This window comes from Tupaia chinensis, unplaced genomic scaffold, assembly GCF_000334495.1.
Source record: "Tupaia chinensis unplaced genomic scaffold, TupChi_1.0 Scaffold000182_1, whole genome shotgun sequence".
NCBI lineage: Eukaryota > Metazoa > Chordata > Mammalia > Scandentia > Tupaiidae > Tupaia > Tupaia belangeri.
In genome coordinates, this window is record NW_006159657.1 from 3,633,896 (window position 1) to 3,644,585 (window position 10,690).

The 10,690-nt window shown below is 50.7% G+C and overlaps 1 protein-coding gene across 4 annotated transcripts in view; it reads left to right on the forward strand.

The window, feature by feature from the left end:
- Window positions 1–10,690, forward strand: part of SNX29 (sorting nexin 29) — a 535,094-nt gene that overhangs the window by 492,570 nt on the left and 31,834 nt on the right. For all 4 annotated transcript variants that reach the window (XM_027771071.1, XM_014587074.2, XM_027771069.1 and 1 more), the window contains one exon: window positions 85–224. In XM_027771071.1, coding sequence (XP_027626872.1) covers window positions 85–224 — 140 coding nt within the window. The remainder of the gene's footprint in view (window positions 1–84; window positions 225–10,690) is intronic.

The following is a 10,690-nucleotide window of genomic DNA, read 5'->3' on the forward strand; positions in this document are numbered from 1 at the left end:
GACAGTGGGACCAGTTACCTGTGGGGTCATTTCTGACCGGGTGAAGGAAGCACCTGACCATGCACATCCTGTCTGTTTTCTCAGGATGCCAAGTTCGTAGAAGAGCGAAGAAAACAGCTTCAGAATTACCTGCGCAGCGTCATGAACAAAGTTATCCAGGTGGTCCCCGAGTTTGCCGCCAGCCCTAAGAAGGAGACCCTCACTCAGCTGATGCCGTTCTTCGTGTGAGTACCTTTAGCGCCGACATCAGCTGTGGCCCGGCAGCAGCGGCAGCAGAAATGGGTAGTTAGGGAGCCATGTGGTGCTCTGTGGTGCTCCAGGGGCTGCCACCGGTGCTGACATGGAGGCTGGGGCTCAGCCCTGGGCCTTCACAAGAGAGCAGGTATGCACACGGCCATTGCTGGTTTGAGGAGGCTCTGTGATTTTAGGCTCAGGTACTTTTTGATCAAAGGAAAGATGTGTGTTCTCTGCAGCTCACAGGTGTTCACGAACTGAACCGGTTTGTGTCAGTGCTTCTAGAATGTACATAATAAACCCAAGGAAAAATTCTCAGAGACTCCTGCCAGTGTCAGCTTAAATTATTTTTATATTCACATTAATATTACTTAAATGTGGACATTTCAAGGCCAACTGGCGGGATGGTGGTTAAGGCACTGGGCTCCCACATGGCAGACTGTGGTTCAATTCCTAGACCTGGCAACTTGCTTTCTCACTTTCTCTCTCTCTCTCTCTTCTTTCTGTTTCTCTGATGAGCACATGTGCTCTATAGCAAATTTAAAAATAATAATAAATAAAATTAAATATTTTTTAAAAAAAGACATTCAAAAGACCAAGTTTAATTATTTGTCCCTTTATCCCTTATAAAAGTCACAATAACGTGAAGAAGAAGAAGAAGAAGAAGAAACAGCTTCCATGTTATGCACTTACAAAATCACTAAAGTCACAGTTGTTAGTTAACATAATGGATGCTGTGGTTTTTCAGAAAACATCTCTGCTCATGAAGGTGGGGCAGGTTCTTTTGTGGTCACCACGCACCCGGCCAGTGTGTCCGCTGGCCGATTCTTCTGGCTTCATTGCTGGGAATCATCTACTTGTGTAGCGCCTCAGAGCATGTGTGGTCACTGTTGTCGCCACCTTATCACTGATTAGTCCACTTCTTTTTTTTTTGGCATCATTTTATTATTATTATTATTATTATTATTATTATTATTATTATTATATTCAGTCATTATACATCATTTAGTTTATGAAGAGATTTTATCCAGCATGATATATGCCACACAGCGGGCAAGTTGAGAATACTATGCACAACATCAATAGGCAGCATCAATAGACACCGTATCTGTGTCCCACAAATGTCTTAGTTCTCTATTTTTCCCAAATTTCCCTTCCTGCACTCTTCCCCTCTCCCACTCTCCTTCCACTTTGTCCCCAGTGTCCATAACAATTTTCAATGCTTTTCTGTCCTCCAGTCTTTCAGTCCCTGCCATGGAGTGTGGACATTCGGTGTGTGAGATGGAGACATACAATGTCTCTGTTTCTTTGAGTCTGCTCCATTCTAATTGTGCTCTTTAGCCCAAGGCATTTGCACCCTGGGGGAACCCAAAGGATAAAGGATTGATTGGTTTTGGAGTCTTCAGATATTACACTGTTTCTTAAATGTAACCATTGTAACAAAACATAAATGTAACAGTCTATGGAGAAATTCTGTGGATTCCCAAGAACACCATCACAACTCATCTGAGAAGTACTGATCTGGGTCTGCGAGGTTTTCTGGGTTAAAAGAGGAGTTACCTTTCACCATATCTCTTCAAAATGGGAGGTGGAGAGCTTGTGGGATCCATTTCATTCAAACATTAATTCAGGAACTCAAAATGTTTTTTTCTTCTGCTTCTCTCTGTGGAGTTCACTTTCAGAGGCATGCTTCTGTGGGGTGTCTGTCTGGGGTGCAGCTGACATTTCCAAGTTGAACTTTCAACGAGACAGATGTCGGCGGGGCTGCCCTTCTTACCTGCTTAAGGCCTTTGAAACCACAGCCAAGGTGGTTGCTATGTTTTTTCTGATTGCTTCAGGGATTTTGTGAGAGGGTGTAGCTGTATTGTAGTCCCGTTGGTAAAGGACGACTTTCCCCTGGATAGAAAACCCTGGAACGCAGCAGTTTTCTTCTGTCCACATATTTGTGATGCCCGGATCTTGATCTCAGCATTTTGAGAAAGCCACAAGACTTCATGAGAGGAGATCCTTCTTTGGAAGAGCCCTCTGGCCTGGGAACCAGCAGATGGCATAATGGTTATGTGGCTGGACTCCCACATAATCGACCACGATTCAAGTCCGGGACCTGGTGGCTTTAGACTCAAGCCAGGCGCATGTGCATGCACGGCCAAAATCCCAAGAGGAAAACGGAGAAGGGATTGTGGTGTGACCATCTCCCAGGGATGATTTCTTGCCTTTTGTCTCTCTGGAGAGCACTCACACCCTCTAGCAAAAATCTCTCAAAAAATTAAAAAAAAAAAAAGAGCCCCCTCCTGGCCTCTGATGTATGGTGGGAATCAACCTCTCACTTTATCATATGCATCTTGGCTACATTTCCTGATGATTAGAACCAAAATAGCAAATTGGCCATAAGATCGCTGAGGTGAAGGGTAAGTCTGAGGAGAAGGCACTGCCTGCGGCCCCGGGCAGTATGGGCATCTGAGTTGCATGCTCACCTAACACCGGTCTGCCCAGTCGTGCAAATCAGGTGCTGATGGACGCTCTGCAATGTGTCGTGCAGTTGTAGCCGTGCAGGTGCCATTGATCTGCACTGAGCGAGAAACCTTTTGTGCCTAATTAGCACAGAGAACACAAGGTTCAATTTCATGGGCTTTAAAAACAAAAAGCATTGCAGTAGGAGGTTATGGCAAATGACATCATATCGACACTGGAGTTTTGGTGAAACATTGGTCTAGACTTCAGTTGAAATAACTTTTTCCTTTGGCTTTTCTCTAAGTTCCAAATTGAGCTGCCCTTTCTCCCTCCTTTGTTGAGCAAGATGGCCTTATGGGGGGGAAATTGCAGGTTATTTTATTTGGGAGGAGAGAAGAGGAGTGGTGGCCAGTCTTCACCATGTTGGTGCACGCCTCATGTGACAGTTTCCTATCTAAGTATGCCCACAGAACTGCGAGCCTGGTGTCTCTGCTGAAAAGCTGAGCCTGAGAGGTCTTAGGGGAAACAAAAACCAAAAGCCAAGGAAACACCTCTTAGTTAAAGAAAGAAACCCCCAAAGCATAATTATTCTTATAAATCTTTACAGATTTCCCTTAGATCTTTCAAGTGCTAATTCAAGAACATAAAGATTTATTGTGGTTATTGAAAATAAATAGTCTTGTTTACCAGAGAGGGTGCCCTCCCTGGTCCCCTCCCACTGGGCACTCACTGTAGGCACTGCCTTGCTGGTCACCTGCTGTATGCCACCTTCCTGAGAGCCTACGGGACACCATGTCTTCATTTTATTAGCTGGAACCTGACAAAGTTGCTGTTAATATGGCACTTTCACAAGATTTCATAATACTTTGTAATTGCAGTTGTGTAAGTATAATCTATTTCATAATACTGATGAGGAAAGTGAGGCTTGGAGAGGGTACTGGTCAATCCCAGGGTCCCCTCAGCGCACAGGAACCTGGGTCATTTGGTGCTGAATCCTAACCTGGAACACAGGTGCAAACCTGCAGCCCAGGATGGAGCCTGCCCTTCCAACTTGTTCGATTTGGCCACTACAGTGGGGCTTTTTTATTTGTATTTCTTAATAGACATAGTTGCCAACATCAAAAAATTAGATATCAGAGAACGTCCAGCTGTTAAGTTTCTCTTGAAAAAGCAGAATGGGTGGTACTCCTACTCTCCCACCCTGTTGTTCTTGGCCAGAGTCAAAGTGGTTCCCAGTCCGTGCCATTCCTGTTGTCTCCTGGACACTAAACCAGCCTACCCGGTGGCATCCTTTTGGGTGATTTTGTCCTATGCTCACACTACCTGCCTGGCCCTGCACACACTTGAGTTTGTAGTCCTGGCTCTTCTCCTCTGCTCATAAGGCTCCTCCATTTAGGTCTGGACTTTGGACACTCCATGTTGCCCAGGGTGCATTTGGTTGGCGTATTATACTCCGATGTTGGTTCTGTGAGCTCGTCCACTGTTAAGCTTCAATAACAGCAGCCCTGTCCAGTTTGAGAGGTGGGCAGAAGAGATAAAAGCCAGTGGGTAGTTTTTGCTGGTACTTTCCTCATAAATATTCCTTGAAACTTTTGGGCTTGTGCAACCTGGAATCTAGTATTAAGTGGGCTCTGCTTCTGCACGTTTCCCACTCTGTTTCTGCCATTTTCCATGTCAGTATTCTGCTGTGTTCTGCAGGGGCATCCTAACATCTCGGTAATCTGCCATCTGCAGATGTGAGCGCTGGAGAATCAGCAGGTCGGAGTCTTTTCTCCCAATCTCTCTGCCTCCCGTTGCTGTCCGCTCATGCCAGCAGCAGCTCTGAATTAGAAAGTAGGACAGCAGGAAGTGGGGCATCTCTCTTCCACTTGGAATTGTGCGTGTCGGTGTGGCCAGGTGGGGACCAAAACAGGGAGCAGATGAATGGTGGTCCCCCAACGCTGTCTTCTTTGGGGAGTCTCATGTGGTGTGGGTCCTCCTGGTGTGTGGGGAAAGGTGGTCCCTGAGAGACGTGGCACACTGTGACCAGGTCCCCAGGGGGATGCCGAGTGCTGCTCAGGAAGGGAGCGGACTCCAGGAGTCCTTGCTGCAGACCGGCGGCCGTGTCAGTGATTAGTGGTGCGGTCGTTTAGCACATTATTACAATGTCTTGCAGAGCGATTCATCCCTGGGAACATCGCAGTTTGCTGCTCCTTGAGGGGTGAGAGAAAGGGCGGTAGAAGGCGGGTATTAATGTAGGCCACAGCACCAATTCTCACCTGGATTCTCAGTAGAAAACACAGTTCTTGTTTTCCCACTCCCGCATCCCCCAAATCACAGTAATTATGCCTCTGTCTCTGCCATTTTTCTTTCTGTTTGGGAGGAGTTGAAGGTCCGTTCTAAAAGCCATGAGGAGAAGCGAGGAAAATGACAGTGGAGGTACCTTAATGTGTTCCAGAAAAAGAGGGCGTGGAATGACTCCTGGGACCCAAACACCTCCATGTGGACGCAGGGGAGGCACTCCATCCACTCGGCAGGAATCGCCTGCTGCCATGGCATGTGCCACACTGCCGGGGTGTGTATCCCGGCTCACCGACTAGCTGCGTGACCTGGAGAAAGTCCCTTAAGCTTTCCCAGGCCTCGGCATCTACACCTGTATCCTGGGAATAACGGCACCCGCCTGTGGGTGGCCATGAGGGTCCATGAGCACATGTGTGTCACACTCTTAGACATCACCTTGCACACAGTAGGCGCCATGTGTAAGTATTTCTACCAGCAGAAAGGGAACTTTTGGGACAAGAGGCTGGGACAGACATTTTGGGGGAAGTGATGGAGTGGAAGAAAACCCGAAGCCCCACAGGGGACTACTGTGCGTGTCAGTGTCAGTGTCCACCCGCCTGTGGGTGGCCATGAGGGTCCATGAGCACATGTGTGTCACACTCTTAGACATCACCTTGCACACAGTAGGCGCCATGTGTAAGTATTTCTACCAGCAGAAAGGGAACTTTTGGGACAAGAGGCTGGGACAGACATTTTGGGGGAAGTGATGGAGTGGAAGAAAACCCGAAGCCCCACAGGGGACTACTGTGCGTGTCAGTGTCAGTGTCCTTCCCCCCCCACACACACACGCTTATCATTCCTTCGGAAGTCAACCCCCAACTCTGGACTATTCTGCAATTTGCGTTTCTTAATTTAGTAACGCTAGTTCATTTATTTTAATAAAGCCACTGTAGTGTCTGTTCTGTAACTCAGCATTGCTGAGTAGGTATGAGGACACCCGCTCAGAGCCTGTGCAGCACTGGGGTCCTCTGACCCTCCCAGCAAGGCAGTGAGGTCAGCAGGGCCCCAGTGGGGATGGGGTGGGTGACAGTCACGCAGAGGACGAGGTAGGCTTTTGAGGCAGTGGGAATGGGGGCAAGTGCCAGAAGATGAAGCCGTCGCCAGCCTGAATGTCTGCATGGATGAGGGTCGAGGGGAGCAGAGGGGAGCGCATCTGGGGACAGACGAGGCGCAGAGGAGCGTTGGGTTTCACCTGGGCTCTGGGAGGACCCGAAGGGCAGCCCTGGAGCAGGTGAGAGATAGGACAGCCCCAGAACCGTGGCCTCTGAGCTTTTACTCAATAGATATGTGTGTGTCTGCCTCACAAATCTAAAGAAAAAAAAAGATCAAGAAGGCAGGGGAACCAGCAGTTAGCGTAATGGCTATGTCGCTGGACTCCCACGTAGTCGACCGCGGTTCGTGTCCCGGACCCGGTGGCTTAAAACTCACGCCGGGCGCGTGTGCGTGCGTGCCCAAGATCCCGAGAGGAGAATGGAGGAGAAGGGATTGTGGAGTGACCATCCCCCCTGGGGGGTGATTTCTCGCTTTCTGTCTCTATGTCTCTCTCTGTCTGTCTGGCGAGCGCACGCGCCCTACGGTGAAGATCTCTCAAAAAAAAAAAAAAGAAGGCAGGAAAAGTATTATGTGAAAATGAACAGGCACCCGCCAACGCTCCTGGCTGGAGGGATCCATGCCAACGGAGAAAAGCAAGGGCAGGACCCGGAGCTGAGTCGGGCCAGGAGCTAGGTGTGTGGGAGCCAGGGGCCCGTGGGGGAGAAGGGTCATGACCGAGGTAGTCAGATGACTCTGGGCCGATGCATGTTAAGAGCATGTGTTCAGGGCCTGTCTGCTCCAATAGTGAGTCATCTTTGTGATCCGAGGACATGTTTCTGCACCCAGCACACGGTGTGAGTGCTGCTCCAAGGAGGAGAGTTTGGAAAGCCCCGTAAACAAATCGGAAGTTTGGACTCATGATTCGAGTGCTGTTGACCTCACTAGGGGTCTGACACGGCGCACGATGACTCTAGTCACACTCAGTGGTATTCACTGGTGTTTCAGTAGTTGCTCTGGGGCCAGCCCGTAGCCTGTGGTTAAGGCAACCATGGCTTGAATCCCAGCCCCAGTGCTTGAAAAGCGTGCTAGGCATATGCATGTATGTGCCTCAAATCCTGATAGGATGGAGAAATGGAGGGAAAATGATTGCGGTGTAACCACACCCCGTTGGGGAGTTTCACCCCCACCCCCATCTCTCTCTGGTGAGCACGTGTGCCATCTGGCAACTAAAAAAATGTGCTCCAGGCTCCAGTTCTTTTTAATACCACCAAACTTAGCCTCTCCTATTTATTAAGCAAGCCATTGTGAAGTTTTATGATAACGAGTACATAGTGTGAACAATTAGTGATATTTTAAGAACAACTTAAGATTTGGGGGAATTCCCAAGAACTCCCAGGAATTCTGACTTCAACATCTCAGATCCCACAGTCATTTCTTTCAAAATTTGGGATTAGATTTCCTGATATGAATGTAGGAATAGCTGACATGTAGAAATCACAGAGGTTATGGCGATGTGAAGGTGCCTAGGAGAAAAAGGGAGGGCAAGAAAGGATGATGGCCACGGTGGAAGCCTGGACATGGGCAGGAGACAGCAAGGTGACGGGGGTACAGGGGAGAGCTGAGTGGGGCACTGAGAGCGGTGTCTCCCAGGAAGCCTTCCCTGTGCGCCGGAGTTGGAGATCAGCCTAGTCCCAGAGCGTTAGAAAGAGCAAGCTGTCCTTCTCCTTCGTCTCCAAGTTGGCCAGGGACCCACAGAGCAGGTGGTGCAACACAGCTGCGGTGGCATCCCTATCACCCTCGTCACAGGATAGCACTCGAGCACATCATCGAGAGCAGCACAGAAGCAGGGGAGCCTTCGCGAGCCCCAGCCCACCTGTCGCCCCTTGAATGGGAACAGCTTCAGCGGGGCAGCTCTACTCAGAGATGCGGACACACCACAGCGAAGGAGGGGGAGCCGGCAGCTGCCTGAGGCCTGGGGCCTAAGGGCTGCCGGCAGCGGTATATGCTGATGCAGAGCACCATGCACGGTGCAAAGTGTCTGCCTGGAGGTCAGTTCTGGGGACTTGTGGCCTGTACCTGGGGCCCCTCTTCAGGAGCTGGGGCCCTTTGGGATCCTGGGATAACTGAGGTTGAGGCCATTCAGGTTTGGGAGCCTTTGGCCTTGTTTCTAAGGTACTGATTTTCGTTTGGCAACACAGAAAGCAGAGCACTGACGTTGCACCTCGGCGCATGGTGGACCGAGGATTCACTGTGCAGTCAGCCGGGACCCTTTCTGCCATCGCGGCCTTTGGCCGTCATTTCTTTGCTTCCACTTCTCGCCCTCATCATTAACCAGGAGTATTATCTGGGGAGGAGAGACTTCATCTCCAGACTGCATCCCTAAGGGGGGCATGTTTGCACAAGAATTTCCCTCCTGGCTGGTGTCTGGATCCTCCAGTGTCCTGCTTACAGCTGCTTGGCACCTTCCCAGCATCCAGCATCAACACAGCACACACCCCGAATTCACCTCTGCCAGCTGGGAGCCACAGCACACTCAGGTGCCCAAAGCATCCAGGCAATTCAGACAAGAGAATCAAGCCAGGGAGGTGATGGTGGAGCGGGGCGGGGCATGGTGCTCGTGGGCCCCACAGAAAGTCAACCCCTTCTCACCTGGCCCATTATTGCACCGGGGATCATAGGTTACCAGGAAAGTGTCTGAACATTTCATGCATGGCCACACCTCCACGTAAATATTGATGTTTAAATTAGCTAGGAACCAGTGTGTTTTGTGGGCCGTCGTGGCTGTGGGGCAGGAGAATGCAGCAGGGGAATCAGTTTCCCAGAGGAAGACATGCGGATGAAGATGGGCATGGCCCTCTCAGCCCAAGGCATACCGGCCACTGGAGGTGGGCCAGGGCACCCTTTCACACCTGGCTGTGGTCCCTCCACACTTTAGGTCCCATGAAAAATGGGTCCCATGAGAACCCCAGGCAGCCTGTCCGCTCAGCACCCGAGCAGGCCCGTCGGCCCACCTTTTCCTGATGTGGAATATCCTGTGTCCCCAGGGGCACCTGGGGCCAGCCCGTGTTCTGCCCGTCTGGGCTGAGCAGCTGCCAGGGTTCTCGGGCCTTCTCTGCAGCAGGTCTTCCCATGTCTTGCTCTCTCTGCTCGTGTAGACATCTGCAGAGCTTGGTTACCTATAGAAAAGTATTCGCGCCCAGTACTTGTGTAGTTTTTGCTTTGTTTTGTTTTGCTTTTTAGAAGTTCACCAAGGAAAATGGGTTCTTTGGGACAGTTAGGTCTGTTCCAGGGAATTGGTCACAGATGATTGGGGTGGAAAGATGGTCTACGAGGAAACCACTCCTGAGTAACAGCAGACCACAGGGGTCGTGTGCAGAGTAGCTGGTGCAGGACTTTCCCCTGGGGATCTTCTTGGTGTTGCTGCTCTCCCTTCCTCACCATCCCCTGCCCGACCAATCCCCGTTGGAATTCTTTTTTCTCAGTCCTATGGTGGTTCTTACTGGGAGTCATTTTGCCTTACTTCCTATTCCAGAGAAATTGGCAGGGGATGGAGGAATCTGGGGCTGTCACAGCTGTGTGGGCCAGTGGGCAGAGGCCAGGGTGCTGCCAATATCCCACAGTGCCCTGGCCAGCTCTCTACAGCCAAGCACTGTCTGCCCCCACATCAGCAGTGCCAAGGTGGAAGAGCCCCACCATAGCCTGAGAGCTGCACAGTCACTGGGTCTCCATCAACCACTGTAAACCTCCATGATGGCTATGTCGCTGGACTTCCATGTAGTCGAACGCGGTTCGAGTCCCAGACCTGGTGCCTCAAACTCACGCCGGGCGCGTGTGCGTGCGCGTGCATGCCCAAGATCCCAAGAGGAGAATGGAGAAGGGATTGCAGCATGGACATCTCCCCTGGGGGTGATTTCTCGCTTTCTGTCTCTGTCTGTCTCTGTCTTTCTGGTGAGCGCATGTGCCCTATAGTAAAAACCTCTCCAAAAAGAAAGAAAGAAAGGAAAGAAAGGAAAGAAAGGAAAGAAAGAAAGAAAGAAAGAAAGATGGAGCTGACATTGATTCAGCTCCACCAGGTCTCTGGTGCTTCCCTTTCACCAGGAGCTTCCTTCTCATTGAGCCCTCACACCAACCCCTTGAGGGCACTGTCACTCCTTTTATTCACAGGAGGGAGTTGAGCCTCAGAGAGTGACCAGACTGAGCCAGAGGCCCAGAGGCAGGGACATGGTGAGTCTGTGTCTATGTCACCATCACAGCCAGTGCAGCACATCACAGAGCATTGCAAACTGTCATGACTGGCAGTTTCTAGCCTGTGGATTTTGACTGTGGGTCCCCTGTGCCCCTAGGAAATGCAGCCTGGGCTTCGTCACACCTGTCTTTGACCCTCTGCAGTCTTGGGAGGTGGGCTACAGCTGTCCCGTCCCTGTTCGGGCGCCAGGTGTCCCGACCCGGGGGGACAGCCGAACAGGTTTCCTGAGTGAAGGAGTGAAGGCCGGGACAAGCGGCGTAGTGTTACAGCACGGAGACGACAGTGTCGTCCGTTTATTGTGGGCAGCACGGTACAGCACAGAGACGACGCAGTGTCGCGTCGTCTACTGTGAGCAGCACAGAGACGACACGGTGTCACAACTCTTCAGGGTCGTCCGGAGATGATGTA